The sequence below is a fragment of the Pseudonaja textilis genome, chromosome 1, assembly GCF_049901715.1.
Source record: "Pseudonaja textilis isolate UNSWEBS1 chromosome 1, rPseTex1.2, whole genome shotgun sequence".
In the NCBI taxonomy this organism is placed as follows: Eukaryota; Metazoa; Chordata; class Lepidosauria; order Squamata; family Elapidae; genus Pseudonaja; species Pseudonaja textilis.
Genome location: NC_141990.1, coordinates 332,807,344 through 332,822,997, shown reverse-complemented (window position 1 = coordinate 332,822,997; position 15,654 = coordinate 332,807,344). Strand labels below are relative to the sequence as shown.

General features: G+C 52.1%; 1 protein-coding gene across 3 annotated transcripts in view; it reads left to right on the top strand.

Annotated features, from left to right (window-relative positions):
* The window catches only part of ADAMTSL5 (ADAMTS like 5), a 29,960-nt gene extending 14,318 nt beyond the window's left edge, over positions 1–15,642 (top strand). Inside the window, exons 5-13 of one of the 3 annotated variants that reach the window (XR_015741343.1) lie at positions 5,441–5,549; positions 6,944–7,071; positions 8,165–8,288; positions 10,144–10,227; positions 11,225–11,388; positions 11,698–11,959; positions 14,036–14,107; positions 14,507–15,246; positions 15,366–15,642. Coding sequence is in view for 2 of the 3 variants with exons in the window: in XM_026722525.2 (XP_026578310.1) it covers positions 5,441–5,549; positions 6,944–7,071; positions 8,165–8,288; positions 10,144–10,227; positions 11,225–11,388; positions 11,698–11,959; positions 14,036–14,107; positions 14,507–14,820 (1,257 nt within the window). In the remaining variant the exon portion in view is untranslated. Of the gene's footprint in view, positions 1–5,440; positions 5,550–6,943; positions 7,072–8,164; positions 8,289–10,143; positions 10,228–11,224; positions 11,389–11,697; positions 11,960–14,035; positions 14,108–14,506 lie in introns of all 3 variants that reach the window. The other 2 variants (XM_026722525.2, XM_087922926.1) reach the window with 2 other exon arrangements.
* Positions 15,643–15,654: the final 12 nt, after the last annotated feature.

The window sequence follows — 15,654 nt, the reverse complement described above, 5'->3', positions numbered from 1 at the left end:
CAGCATGGCTGCACAAAGATCTCTCTGACAAATTGAAAGACAAAAAGGACAAGTACAAAAAATGGAAAGAAGGACATACAATTAAGGCAGAATATCAGCAGATAGCCAGAATCTGCAAAGATAAAGTCAGGAAAGCAAAGGCTCAGAACGAACAAAGACTTGCAACAAAAGTCAAAGATAATAAAAAAAAGTTTCTTCCAACATATAAATAACAAGAAAAAAATCAAGGAAGCAGTCGGTCTACTAAAGAGAGAAGATGGCAAGGATGTAACAGGCAACAGAGAGAAAGCAGAGCTGCTTAACCCATTCTTTGCATCAGTCTTCACACACACACACAAAATCCTATAGGCCAACCTATCAAAAACATAACTGTAAATGAAATAGTAAGAGAACATCTGTTTGATCTCAATGAACACAAATCACCGGGATCTGATGGATTACATCTCAGAGTTTTAAAGGAACTGGCAGAGGTCATCTCAGAACCACTGCACCATATCTTTCAAAAATCCTGGAGCACCGGGGAACTACCAGAGGACTGGAAAAGAGCTGAGGTGGTTCCCATCTTTAAAAAAGGGAAAAAAAACAGACCCAGAAAACTACAGACCAATCAGCCTAACGTCAATACCCGGGAAGATACTGGAAAAGATTAAAAAAATAAACATCTGCCAACATCTAGAAACAAGTAATAACTAGCAGTCAGCATGGGTTTGTTAAAAACAGATCATGCCAAACCAATCTTATTTCATTCTTCAACATAAATTAGTAGACCAGTGAAATACTGTGGACGTAATATACTTAGATTTCAGCAAGGCATTCAACAAAGTAGACCACAACCTACTTCTTGGTAAGCTAGAAAAAGGTGGAATAGATAGCACCACCACCAGATGGATTTGCAACTGGCTGGCAATCCGTACTCAACCAGTAGTTTTTAATGGGTCTAAGTTTACATGGAGGGAAGTAAGCAGTGGGGTGCCACAAGGTTCCTCTTAGACCCAGGACTCTTCAATATCTTCATAAACAATGAGGGAATAAAAGGGGAATTTACCAAATTTGCAGATGATACTAAGCTGGCAGGAATAGCTAACACCCAAGAAGAAGATAGCCTCAAGGTCCAGATGGATCTTGGCAGCCTTGAACCCTGGGCCCTATCTAACAAAATGAAATTCAATGTAGAGAAAAGTAAAGTCCTACACTTAGGCAAGAAAAACCAAAAGTACACATATAGACTGGGTGAAACCAGAAATTGTGGGAGCTTCAACACTGGAGGCTTTCAAGAAGAGACTGGACTGCTATTTGTCAGAAATGGTGTAGAGCCATGATGGCGAACCTATGGCACACAGAGCCATTTGTGCTGGCACGCGAGCTGCAGGCAAACTTACCTCACTGCGCATGCGCACACCTCACAGGTGATTTTCAGTCAGTTTGAGGCCTTTCTCGGCCTCCCAGATGTTTGAGGAAGGCTTCTGCAGGCTTTTCAGGCCGAAAACTAGGCCTGTTTTGTCACTTCCTGTTTTTCTGGAAATACTGGAAGTGACGAAACAGGCCTAGTTTTCGGCCTGCAGAAGCCTTCCTCAAGTCTCTGGGAGGCGGAAAAAGGCCTCAAACCGGCTAAAAATCAGCTGTGAGGTGTAGTGCAGGTAGGTGGGCAGTGCGGAGTAGGTGGGTGGGTTGGGATTGCATACGTAGGGGACGTAGGGGAGGGTGCATTGCCTTCTGGGTGCTGCCGCACGTGTGTGCTAGTGTGCGCACAATTTTTGGCACAGGAGCCCAAAAAGGTTAGCCACCACTGGTGTAGGGTCTCCTGCTTGGGCAGGGGGTTAGACTAAATGACCTACAAGGTCCCTTCCAACTCTGTTAATCTGTACTCTGTGCGTGTGGGGGTAGAGTTGGCATGACAGAATGAATGGAACTGAGATCTACTGGTCAGATGCCCTTCCTGATGCCCACACAGAGCTCTCAGCAGATATATTCTTTTTGCGAGAAACATCTGCTGCTATCGAGGACTGAACACTCGACCTTCTGAGTGGGGGGTGAGTGTCTTCACCACTAGGCCACCACACCACTCAGAATGGGTACAGAATGCAGGGGTCAATTTCTGCCCAAAGTTTCAGGTAGGCACAAATAGCACTGGGGCCTTGTGGATTTGTGCTTACATTCAAGATGCATAGTTAACATCCAGCCTTGTATTCTAGGACTTTTGTATAAAAACATCACATTTCACAGAATGACAGAATGAGAGTTGCAAGGGACCTTGGAGGTCTTCTAGTCCAACCCCCTACCCAAGCAGGAGACCCTATGCCATTTCAGACAGGTGGCTATCCAAGTCTCTTCTTTTTTTTTTAATTTTTATTGGTTTTTAAAACAAACATAAACAAACAAAACATAAAAACATCAAGCCATCTTCCATATATATACATACAGTGTGCCGGTTGGTTTACAAATTGTTTTGTGCTTCCATTTCATAGTCTTCAATTACAATTACATTGTATATAATCTCGTATTTTCAATCAAAAATTAAATACATTAATATTATTAATCATTTGACTATACTTTTATTCATTCATGTTTTACGAAATATTCATATTTTACTTAATTTGTTTTATGACAGTTCATATTATCATCCCAAATCTATCCTAGAATCATTTTGTAGATATAATAAGGAAAGAATCTTTATATATTTATTATTTTCTAAAAGTCTACATATTTCATTACTATATTTTATTGTCTAACCATTGATAGAATAGATCCCAAATTTTATAAAATTGTTTATCATCTTGTTCTCTAATTTCAAATGTCAATCTACTCATTTCAGCAGATTCCAATATTTTCTTAATGATTTCCTCCTGTGATGGTGTTTTCTCATTTTTCCAGTTTTTAGCAAATACAATCCTAGCCGCTGTTAATACATTTACAATCAGGTATTTCAAGTCTTTACTATATATTTCAGGTAAAATTCCCAATAAAAATATCTCTGGTTTCAAATCTATATGTTTTTTTGTCATTTTTTCCAACCACGTGTGGATTTTAGTCCAGTATTTTTTAGCATACGCACAAGTCCACCACATATGGTAATATGAGCCAGGTGTCTGATGACATTTCCAACATTTTTCAGATTTATTCTTGAACATTCTTGCTATTCTTGTCGGGGGAAAATGCCACCTGTAACACATCTTATACAAATTTTCTTTATATGCTGTTGACATTGTCATTTTATAATTTTGAGACCACAATTTTTGCCATTTCTCTAAATCGATCCCATATCCAAAATTCTTCCCCCAAGCAATCATACTTTCTTTAACTTGTTCTTCTTCTAGTTTAATTTCTAATAAATATCCATACAATTTTTTAATCACTTTTTCATCAGTACCAGACAAAATCTTATCTAAGTCAGTCAGTTTATCATAGAAACCTTCTGTTTTAGAATCTTTATCATACCTTGAATGTATTTGCGCATATGAAAACCAATTCATCTTTATATCTTGTTCCTCTAGTTTTTGTATAGATTTAAGTTCACCCTTTTCATTCGATATTTCACCATATCTAACTGTTTATTCCTTTTTGTATATTATAGGATAAGAAAATGCTTCAACAGTTGATAGCCAGACTGGAATTTCCAAATAACGTTGTCTTTTAATCTTCTCCCAGTTTAACCACAGAGACTCCCGTATATAATGTCTTCTAAAATACCCCTGTGTTTTAGTTCCTTTATACCATAAAAAAGCAAAAGAGTCTTTCTGTTTTGCTTTATTGTTTTCTGTGCTGTATAGTCCAGTTTATTGTCTACAATTCCATTAAAATCTCCCATCATAACTATATTAGTATAGTCCAGTACAATTATTTTCATATGCAATTTTTTATAAAATTCTTCTTGATTGTCATTCAGGGCATAGATTGCAATCAGGAGTGTTTTCATTTTATTGTCCATTATTTCCACCATCAGTATTCTTCTGTCGTCATCAGTATAAATAAATTTCGCTGGGATGGTCTCTTTAATATATAAAACCACTCCTCTTTTCTTGCATTGTGTCAAGGAAGTAAATATTTTCCCTAATTTTGGCTGTATCAACAATTGTTCATATAGCTTTTTAATATGTACTGCTTGTAGGCAGATTATATCAAATTTTAATTTCTCTAATTTATGGAAGGTTTTCCTTCTTTTAACGGCTGAATTAAGTCCATTTATATTAATCGTAATCTATTTTTTTCTCTTCCATGGTTATATTTTGTGGTTAGGTTTGACAGCTCTCATGGATCTTGGTTCACGTTGTTCTTTGGCTTACTCCTTTCCACCTACTGCACCTTCTTCTTTTTCAGTCGTCATTTGGCAGTCCTCTTGGAATTCAATTAGTGAAATTTCTTTTTCTGCCTCTTCCTCTTTCCCTCTGAAAAATTCTGTGTAAAATGATTCAGCTTTCTCAATTGAGTCAATTCTATATCTCTGTTCTTGCCATGTGAACATTAAACCTTCTGGAATCAGCCATCTATAATTCACCTCTTTTTTAAGTAGCAATTTAGTCAAGAATCGGTATTTTCTTCTCATCTCTCTCACTCTTTTGGGTACTTGTTTCAAGACCACAATCTCCAAGATCGCATGCCGTATCATCGCGACACCAGCTCCGCCCCCCGCTATCCAAATCTCTTCTTGAAAACCTCCAGGGATGGAGCAACCAAAACCTCTGAAGGCAAGTCGTTCCATCGACAGACTGCTCTCACTGCTAGTCATCAACGTATTTGACAGATTGACGTGTGAAGCTTGCTGTTGACTTTATTGTGTATTGCCTAACCACCATTCATTTGCAGTAACAATGGTACTGAAAAAGGTGATGAAGCAGTCCTCACGCTTAATGGCCATCGCAGCGTCCATATAGCCAGTGTGCTTATGATGTGGGAGTTTGGCAGCTGGTGCTCATTTACCACACAGCTGTGTGATCGCCATCTGTGGCCTTCCCAAAGTCAATAGGAAAGCCAGGGGCAAGTTGCACTCACCGGATGTCTAGTTTGACAGTCATGGGTGGTTTCCTTAACGGCCATACCAAAAAAAGCTCATTAGGTCAGGTGCTTAATGACCACTTAAAGATGATTTTTTTTCCAGTCTCTATTGGTGTCATAAATCAAGGACTATCTATTGTGGCAGAGGCCACCACGTGCTTTTGAAGTGTTACTACGTTTCATTACAATTTTATTATTCTGTGATTCTGAATGAGAGTGTTGGTGTGTTCTTGTTTGGTACTGTTGGCTCTTATGGGCGTGCCACTTATTGAATGGATGAAGGCCAACTCATAAAATATTTCCATGGTCTTTTTAGAGTTGCCAACCGAAAGCGAGGGGGGAGCAGTGCAGAATGAATGCTTGGGGGAGGAAGTCAGCCGGGACATGTCTTTTCTTTCCACCCCGCAGTCGTGTGCTAACGGTGGTCCTTTCCCTTCCTTCTCTCTCACAGGCCTGCCCAGCCGGCACTGCCCCCTTCAGGGCCATGCAGTGCGCTCTCTACAACAGCAGGCCCATCCTAGGGGGGCAGGCCCAGTACCAGTGGGTCCCCTTCCACGGAGGTGAGAGCATCGGGGAGGAGAGCCAGGCCCTCAAGGCCACTGGGGTGGGGGGGGCTTGGCTGGGGGCTCCTTTCCAGCTTCACTTTGGTAAGTGCTGGGCCTGATCGTGGTGACCAGCTTTCTCCAGCTCCCCAGTCAAGGCAAGGGCCATCCTGAAGGGAGGGAGCCTCATGGCTTGGAGTCCTATGCTTGGGGGGGGGGGGAACCTAAAGACCCCCCCTACCTCTATAAACAATGACTGGCAGACACGAATGCTTCCCCCTTTTCAAGAAAAAAGCCTCAGAGCATCATTATGAGATTAAAAGGTGCTATCAATCCACTGGAAGAGGTTTCCTTGGGTCCCCGTGAAGGGCGTGACTGGAGGCTTCCCTCAGGGAGGAAACCGCCCCCAGGAGGAGGCAGTGGGGAAACAGGTTGATTGCCAGTGAATTGAGCAGGAGGAGTTAAACTTTCTGCTCTGGCAAATGGCCACCGAACTTCATCGTCCAGTGATTCAAATGTGCAGGGGGGCTGGGCCCCCCAAAAGATTGTCTAGGCCAGGCTATCCCCAGCTGAGCGTGGGTTTTGTGTCTTATTTTTGTGGGTTTTGACATTGGGTCCAGTTCACATCCTACACAGCTTAGGACAAGGTGTCAGCCAATGGCTTCTCCTATAAGACCCTAGTGGCATCAGTTGGTGGAGCCTCAGAGCCTTGTGAAGCTGGGGAAGAAGCCCACCCACCCTTGCCGCCCCCTTGCCCTTTCCGAGAAGCTGTGTCTGGGGACAAAGAAGACGACCAGGGAGAGGAGGGAGGGATTCAGCCCGTGTCGTCTGCCTTCTTCTCCTGTGGGGTTCATCTTCTGCTCTGATTGCAAACCAGATGTAGGACCCAATTTATTGGGACAAGTGTGGAGAGTCGGTCTGACGTCTGACTGGCTCAGCAAGGTTACAAATCCCACCAGAGCTGCATTGTGAGGATGGGCGCAAGTAGTGGAGCAGAGCATTAATGGTGCCAAGACAGAACTGAAGTGCCAAAGTGGCCCCAGAAATCAGGGCTCTGCTGGGAACTCTAGATATGTGTGTGTTGTGTGCTTCACATACACACCATTGCCGGGATGGGAATTTGCTGAAAGGGGAGAGAGAATTTTAAAATATTTCCTTCCACCCAAGGGGAAAGTGAGCTGGGATCCCCCAACGGTGGGCTGCCCAGGGCTGGAGGAAAGTCAGTTGCGAGGGGGCAGAGTGCGCCACTGGCCAACCCCCTGGAGCAAAGGCAGCGAGAGGGACTGAAGAACTTCAACCCTGGTCTGGTGCTGTGTGACCTTTAGGCCAACCCCGCCGCCAGTCAAATGATGGGGTACTTTTTGTACCACTGCCTGGCTCTCATGCCCCCTCTGCCTCCTTTGCCCCCCCAGCTGCCAACCTCTGTGACCTTAACTGCCTGGCGATTGGGCACAATTTTTACTACAGCTTTGGCCGAGTCCTGGACGGAACCCCCTGCAGCCCAGCATCGCCAGAACTCTGCATCAGTGGCCGGTGTTTGGTGAGTCAGCCGGCATCCTCGGGTGTGGTGGGTTCTGCCTGTGAGCGGGAGGGGTGTGATGGAAGCAGTGCCAGAGGATTTCCCAGGAAGCACATTCCGGGGAGGGGGAGGGGGTGGGGGCTGAGACAAGCAGCAGCCCAGCCCAGAGCTGATTGGGGGCAGAGGAAGAGAGTTAGGAGAGCCCTCCCCAGGAACCCCCCGGGGTGTCTCTGTTTGGGCAGGGGCAGGGGCAGGGGTGCAATTCAACCGGTATAACCACCGGTTCAGTGAACGCATGCTTTGCGTGCTCACACGCCATGCTCTGCGCGCGGGCTCCGTGTTTAAAATAGCTAATACTTACCTTCAACAGCAGCTGAAGAAAACAGCTGAGGTGCAGCAGAACACTGTGCCTTACGAATCAGCTGTGCTCGAACAAAAAGACACGGAGCCTGGGAAAGAGTAGGGGCGGGTGGGAGGGCCCACATGTTTGTCGGAGCAAACTGGTTTGGAGCCAGGTGATCATAGCACGAAGGGGTTGGGCCCAACTGGGAGAATCCCACCCCTGGGCAGGGGCAGTAAAGGGTACTCTGGCAAGATGCAGTCTGTTTGGTGTGAATAAATAAAGAACTACCTTTGGCTGGATTGTTCAATGTTGTTCTTGGCCCTCCCCCCTTTTGGCCAGTGGAAGGACAGGTGGCCCAGATCCTCCCATTCTCGGCCCTCATTCTCCAAGCACAGCAAGATAAAAACACAAAACCCCACACAAGTGAGGTGTATCACAAACGAAGGAGGCGCTGGAGCAACAGCAGCCTCCATGTTGACCAGGTGACTAAGGAAAGCCGCAGGTGTCGCCATTTTCTAGAGGAGCAGAGCTCAGGAGGAAGAGCAGCCCACCCACAAAACAAGACTTTGGCTTTATGGGTGGGGGGAGGGGCGAGGAGAAATGCTTACTCTGGGGAGGGTTTCCCTGTCCCACCCCAGGACATCCCTGAGCGGCAGCTCTAGCGGTGAGTGGGGATGTAGGGCAGCCTTGCGGTGGGCTTTCTCCAGCCCCCATAACAAGTGGCGTCTCTTCCAAGCACTTCTAATTGCCACCCTTTGTCCAATCCCTCAGAGAGCTGGCTGTGATGGGATCCTGGGCTCCGAGGCCCTGGCCGATGCCTGTGGCGTCTGTGGGGGCAGGAATGAGTCCTGTGTCTTCGTCCAGGAAGCCTTCCGGGCGACGATTCCCGCCTCTGGTGATTGAATGTGCTGACGTGGGTGAAGCTTTGGCTTTTGGCGTTTGTCAACCCAACTCCTTGCCTCTCCTCCCCCTCCCCCTTCCCTCCTCCTCCCTCCCCTGCTCCTGCTCCTGCTCTGCTGGCTGGCTGGGGCTGTCCTGAAGGTGGGTTTTGCCCACCTGACACGCAGGGTGACCCGGGTGTCCTCTAGGAGCCCCACCTCCAGGCTTGCGGGCCGAGCACCTGACACCCTCCTTCCCATAAGCTGAAGCCCTTCACGATGGGCAGCAGGGCACCCCGCAGCTTTGCAGATCCTTCCTGCCCACGGAGGGGGCACCAACACTCTTGGATGGGCACCAGAGTCTCAGCATTCTTGGCGCACAAGAGTAACACAAAAGCACTCCTAAGCAACAGGCAGATGCCCCCGGAGACCAAAAGCAGGACGGAAACGGCTAAGAATAGCGTGATGAAGGGAGAGGCGCATTGTGAGTCTGTGAAATTCACCAAAAGGATTCGTATGGAATCAGTCTGGATGAAACGTATCCACCTGTCTAGCGAGAACACCACTGTGCAAATGACACAGTTGCAGATGTCAGACCCAAGTCCTACCGTACCTGTGTTGTCATTGTGCCCTCTTGGCCCGTCCCACCTCTTGCGCACTTCACATCCAATCTCAAAGACTCGAGCTGACAAGTGCACACCGGGAAATAAAGTGTGTACCAAACGGGGTGTGTGTGTGGGTGGTGCACAGATGAAAGTGAGGCTCCCGGGTGGTGATGCAGAGATGTTGCCATGAACTCTGACAAGGGGAGAACCAGGGGTGCATTTTGGAAACTGAAGGAAGCCCGGGGGAGGGGGGGGGGATGTCCTTGCTTCCTTTGATGAAGGAAGCGGGTGAGGGAGGAGGCAGAGAAAACGTTGACTGGGCCTCTGGAACACAACGCTTTTCAGCCAGGCAGACTGCATGTCGGCACACCCGGCAAAGGACTGGCCCTCCGTCTAAGAGCAAGTCTGATGAGGGGGATGCAGGCTGAACTCTTGAGAGCAGACGCCAAGGCCGGCCGTGAGGGGGCAGGCTGCCTTCATGGCCCTGAGAGGAGCTGGGGGGGGGGGAGGAGAAAGGAAAGAGGGTGGGAAGGAGGAGACGGGGCCAGGCTCTGTCCCAGCAGAGAAGAGGTGGAAAATGGGCCCTTCCTGGGCGCCCCTCCACTCCCTGAATTGGCATGGAGACCCCGGCGTGGCCCATGGGAGGTGTCGCCAAAAGAGTTGGGCATTTTCATGCCACCATTCCTGGCATGTGTGAAGATGAGTCTAGAAGTGGCTGGAATGGCGTAACTGGAAGTCAAAAACAGACCGGGGGAGGGAGAACCTGAAAGAAAACTGGGAGCGGGTGACGCAACGAGGGAGGATTAAGAAGGAAACAGCGCTGAACCGGGTGCACAGAAATGGAGGGAAGAAGCCAGGAGGTCTGCATCAGGCAAACTCCCGGGGCCGGGTGGACAGAGGAGAAAAGCCACCCCTGGTAGGCGGGAAGAGCCTGACCTCTTCAGAGGGCAAGAACGGACGGTCCAATAAGAGGCTGAGACAAGGCGGAGGGAGGGGAGGGGAGGGGAGGAGGGGAGGGGAGGGAAGGGAGGGAGGATGGAGAGGAAGGAAGCATTGCTCTCTCGGTGCAGAACAGGACAGGAGGGCCCCCAAGAGCGGCCAGGGAGGCCCCAGTCCTCCAAAGGGAAGTGGGGAGCGGCTGCAAAGGCCAGGGTGGCCCCTTAGGTGGTCTCCCCAGTGCAGGTCTCGCTTCCCTTGGGCCCCACTCCCCAGACTTCCCTCGCTTCCGCCTTTCTCTGACCGGCTCCCCTCCGACTCTCCCCAACAGGTCTCTTGGGGTACAGGAACGTGACCCGGATCCCGGCCGGAGCCAGACAGATCAGGGCAATGGACAACAGCCGCAACTATCTCGGTAGGTCCGTGCTGCTTCCTCCCTGGCTGCAGCTCCGGTCAGCCTTAGCCTTCCCCCCTTGGGCCTCTCTCGCCACAGCCATGGCGGGGCTGAGGGGTGGGGGGAATCCCAGCAGGCAGCCTCGGAGGGAGAGTGCCAGCCGGAGGTTAAAGGTGGGCAGGGAGGGAGGGGCGATGGGCACCCAATCCTGCCAGGCCCTTCCTTTGCCCAATTCCACGATGGGGATGCAAAGCCTGAAGCCCCAGCCCCCGGGGGCCCCTCCCCAAGAGGAGGCTCAGCATGCCAATGGCCTCCGGTGAGGACACACCCTAGCGTGCCACCCCAGAGACGTTGTCCACTCTTCTCCTGGGTGTGCGTGCAGGAGAGCTTCCGGCTCAGGGAAAATGGCCCAGAGCAGACAAGGGGAGGCACCAGGGCCTGTGGGCATGGGAACACAAGGCTGCCTCCACATTCAGCAGTGCCCGCTCAGTCCCGGAGAAGGGCAGGGCATGTCGCCTCCCTCTCCCGGCCAGATCTCAGGAAGGTTTCCTCTCGTCAGAGGGCGCTGTGGCTGGAGGTGCCCCCCCCCCCGGCTCCCTGAAAGAACATAGAATAATAGAGTTGGAAGGGACCTTCAAGGTATTCTAGACCAACCCCCTGCAACAGCAGGAGACCCTGTACCATTTCAGATAAAGGATTGTCCAGTAGATAAGTGATTGACCAAAGCAGAGGGACGGGGCCCTTGCGCCTTCTGCAAACCCCCCCCCCCATTGGTTCGCTCGCACACATTCTGACCCAAAGAGCCAGCAAGGATCAAAGCCACGGGGCCGCAGCCTCCCAGGATCTGTGTGCTGTGCCGGTCCAGCCCTTGGCACAGCAGCCCAGATGGCTGCTTCTCAAAGCAACCAAGACTTCCAAACTAAAGGCCTCCCTCCCCCTCCCCAGCTCTGCCACCTAGTTCTCTCTGCCGAGCCCACCCAGGCACCCCCAACCCTTCCTGTGCTCTCTCCCTCTGCAGCCCTGATGGAAGCAAACCAGCATTATATCCTCAACGGGGAGTGGGACGTGGACGAGCCGGGTGCCTTCGAGGCAGCAGGCACCCAGTGGCATTACTCTCGCACAGCTAATGGGCATGAGACCCTGGAGGCCACTGGACCCACAAGCGAGGATCTGTTTATCATGGTGAGAAGGGACCCACCCCCTCGAAAACAGAAATGGGACAGTCACTGTTTTTAGCCCCTTTGAAGGAGGCCACCTCTGGGCACTAAAAGCTGGGTGGGAGGCCCAGGCCACCCAAGGACTCGTGGGCCTCACCCTAGAGATGCGGGAAACGGCCCACAGTCCTGGCTTCTCCTGGTTCTCTAAACTGGAACGCAAGGAAGGAAACGGCACAGGCACAGGAGCAGCTTTGCAAGGGCAGGCAGCCGGAAGGGGGTGCAAGTGCGCCTGGGCCTCGGCTAACACCCCCCCCCACCCCCACCCCATTGCCAGGTGCTTTTTCAGGAGGAGAGCCTCAGCATAGACTACCAGTACTGGGGGCCAAGGAAGCAGACCCTCCACCATGCGCAGGGGGAGGCCCGTGCTCTGCGCCAGCCGCAGGCCAGGAAGGTCGAGGCCCAGCACCCAGAAGGCCCTGCAGACTTTTCTGAAGCCACAGCAGCGACACGCCGTTTCACCAAGGCCCAGGAGGCGGCCCAGGAGGCGGCCCAGAAGAAGGTCACCCCAGCACCCCTGAGGACTCCTGCAGTGCCAGGTAGCTCTGGGGCAGGCATGGGGGGGGGGGGGAGAGCCCCCAATTATCCAGACCGTCCATTTCTGTTTCTCTGGCAGAGGCAGGAAGGGGAGCAATGGGCAGGTGAGGCACGACAGATTTCTAGGTGGAACAGCTGCCCTGTGGCCCAGCTCTGGCCCCAAAGGCCCACAGATATACAGGGGCATCCTCTAGCTCAGTGGTGCCCCCCCCCCCGCAACTTCTTAAATGCTACTGTATTCTTTGTTAATGCCGCTCCTAAGGACCTGAACTGGGAGTCCACTGGAGTGCTCCCGAGAGAGGGGTCAGGCCTTTCTTCGGGGGGCGCGGGGGGGACTGCGGGGGGCATTGGCTCTTGGGAGGGAGAGTCCTTAGAAAGAGATGCTCATGAGTTGGCAGGCAGGTAGCCCTGTGAAGCAGGGAAGGGGGCCTTGAGGTCATCCACTCCCATCCTGCTCCAACAAGCCCTTCACTCAAATCCATCCAGCGAAGGGAAGTCTGTGGCACCTTCCATGATCGAACAGCTCCTGGCCTTCCTGTGACTAAAATGCCTGTTGTACACTTCGGGACAGGGAAGAACGTGACGCTTCTCCTTCCCTTCTCAAGGCAAAGCATCCCCAGTTCCTTCCACCCCCCTGGCCAGCTGGGCTTCTGCCCCCGCACTCTCTAAACCGGTTCCAGCCAGGGATGGGATCTGACTGGTACAACTACCGGTTCTATTAGCGTCGCGTGCGCATGTGCGAGTCGTGCGAGTGCAATTTACAACCTGCTGAGCTGCCCGGACAACTGAGCAGCACTGCGTGCAAGTGCGCAGTGGTTGGAAAAGCGCTTTTTCCCTGCTTTTTCAACCGTAGCTGTGCTGCGCAAAGCAGCTGCAGTAGAAAAAGCAGGAAATAAAGGTCAGGTAAGAGCCCAGGCAGGCGGGTGGGCCACATCAGCATCAGACATAGAACCAGTTCTATGTCTGCTGCTCTTCGGAGCAACCGGTTCTACAGAGCTGGACGGAACCGGTAGAAACCCACCCCTGGTTCCAGCCTCTAAATCCTCCTTGCGGGGGCGGGGTGCCCAGCCCGGGAATCAGGGCTCAAGAGAGGCTGGCTCTGATCCCTCCAGCCAGAGTGTCCACAGCTACCTTCTTCGCCTTTTGCTGGCACCTTTCCACCCTACCCTGCACTAGATTTTGGGCAAGCTGGACTGGATTCCTTTCTGCTTGCCTGCTTGCTTGCTTGCTGACTGCCACTTCTACAGCACCCAGATAGGAGCCTCTTCAACCCCTCTTTAAAAGAGGAGGGGCCCTCCACCCCACTTCCCCAGGCAGCTGGTCCCACTGTAGAACGGCTCTGTTATTAGAAAATTCTTCTTCGTGTCCAGGGAGAACCTGCCTATGATGGACAACCCAAAGGCATCTCAGGGAACTATTTCTCCCCAGCAAGGGACAGGCAGCCCAGCAGGACTGCTGGACATCAGAATCGTTGCCATAGCAACCCTAGACTCAGGCACAGACCGTTGACCATTGATCAGAGCCCCTTCCCTTGACATCTTCCACTCCCTCTTTGGCTGCTCCTGGGCAGGGGGCTCTCCCTAACAGCCCTGTAGGCCTTCCAACAGGGCCCACTGCTCCTCTCACAGAGTCTCTGCCACTTGCCCAAAGAGGGTCTAAAGTGGTCATTGCTGCTTTCAGTCGGGACCGGGAGAAGATTTACCCACTGGATTTTCAGCAGCTCCTCAGTAAAACAAGAGGACAGCCAACAGGTGCAATTCCGCCAGGCCCTCACCTGTGACATTGGCACTAAGGAAATCACTGAGATGTGTAGGGGAACTGACCCCCCCACAACCAGCTGGCATCATCGAAAGGTTGCAGATCGGAGGAGTGGCAGCTTGACCAGAAACAACGGGGTGGGTCTAGGCAGTTGGAAAAGCATGCTCCCCCCCCCCTGCAATTTCCCCATGGGCTGCTGCCTTTAATCCAGGAGGAGGAGGAGGCCCAAACCTAGTCCTCTCCTTGCCAGCAGCAGCAGCAGCAGCAGCAGCTCAGGCCGTCTCTCCCTCCCCTCCCCTCTCTTCCTCCTGGCCTTGTAGGACCCTGTGGGAAATGCGACCCGCGGAGAGGGAAGTCGCAACGGCTACATCACTATTGCAACAGCGACTTCGGTAGGTAGTCTTTCCCCTTGCCGGGCTGGGCTGAAGGGGAGACTGGCTGCGCAGGGGCACGGCACTCGGGTCTCCCGTGGCGCCGGCTTCCTTCCCTCAGTCGGTCCACGTTAGGATCCATTCAGGCTGCACAGAAATCCGCTTGGATGGTCCGGGAAGACGTCCGCGCTCAAAACGGCTCATCGGCTCTGCCTCACCGGCGTACCGTAGGAGCCTCAGGCAGCAGACAGGCCGGCACTCCGGCGGTAGCGCGCGAGGAGGAACGCGCCGAGTCCGTATCCAGGGGCAGCCGGCCGCTCGTGGACCAGGGGGGCGGGGGGCGGTGCAGGATGAAGCGGGGAATGGGCGAGCAAGGCCGCGGGACAGCGGCTGATCGGCGGGCGGGCTTCTTCCCTGCAGTCTTCCGAGCACGGATCCTCTCCAAGCGCTACGTCGGCTCCGAGACGCGCTACGACGTGCAGGTGCAGCAGACCTACCGCAACCGTTTCCCTCTGCGCTCGCGCGAGTACGTCTGGGTGCCCAACACCTGCGACTGCCCCCCGCTGCTGGAGCGGCGTGAGTATCTGTTCATGGCGCGGAACCACGTCAACTTCGAGCAGACCCTCAACCGGCTCCTGCTGCAGCGCGACGGCTACGCCCGGCCCTGGTCACCCCGCGAAGACCTGCTGCTTCGCGAGGCAGCCCCGCGTTGCCAGCCCGGCCCTCCGGCCTGAGAGCCCCCGAGGTCTGCTCGCGGAAGGGAGCCGCGAGCCCCCGCGACTGCTCAGCGCGCCACGGAGCCCAGTCCGCCCCGCCCGGCAGGGCAGCGCAGAGGCGGGACTCTGCCGCCGGCGCCCGAGGCTTCGGAGCTGCCCGGGGACGGTGCTGGGAAACCCTGCCGCCGCCGAGGCGCAGCCAAGCCGGGCGAGTCCGGGACCGAGCCGAAGGGGTCCGTTGGGTCAGCCCCGTGATCGTCCCCCGGAAGAGCCGCCGAGCCCCGGGCGTCCAGTGGCCTCTGCCCTTTGGCTCCCAGCTGGACTGGGTGCGTGTCCCGGCCCCGCCGCCCCGGGGTTAGTCTTGCGCTGATCCCCTCGGTCTGAAGGAGAGGCCTGCCTCGGGACACTGACGGAAAGGAGGCGCTCCCACCCCTGCTAGCGATGGTATTTTTTTATTTTTATTTAATAACATTGAAACTCCACCCCCCAATTTATCCATTTTTCTTTGACAGAGAGATCTTTTTCACATTTCATGCAATAATTCAACATTATCCAACATTCAGGGTTCCACAAATTCTGGCATCTCTGTGCTGAAGATGTTACCTGTTACCTTAATAAGCCCTGACTGGGTGTCTTTGCGGATGTACAATTTGTCCCTTTTTCTCTTGCCGGCACCACATGACCCCGTTAGGTGCTGGGCTGAGGGATCGCCCTGGTATATGGAAACCACCTGGAGTAACTCATTTGGCACACAGTTTACATTCCAACTCGGTATGCTTAACTTTCAGACGGAGATAATTTAAGTTTAAAATAAATGTATACATAAACCATAAGTAAGAATCCAGCTTAAAT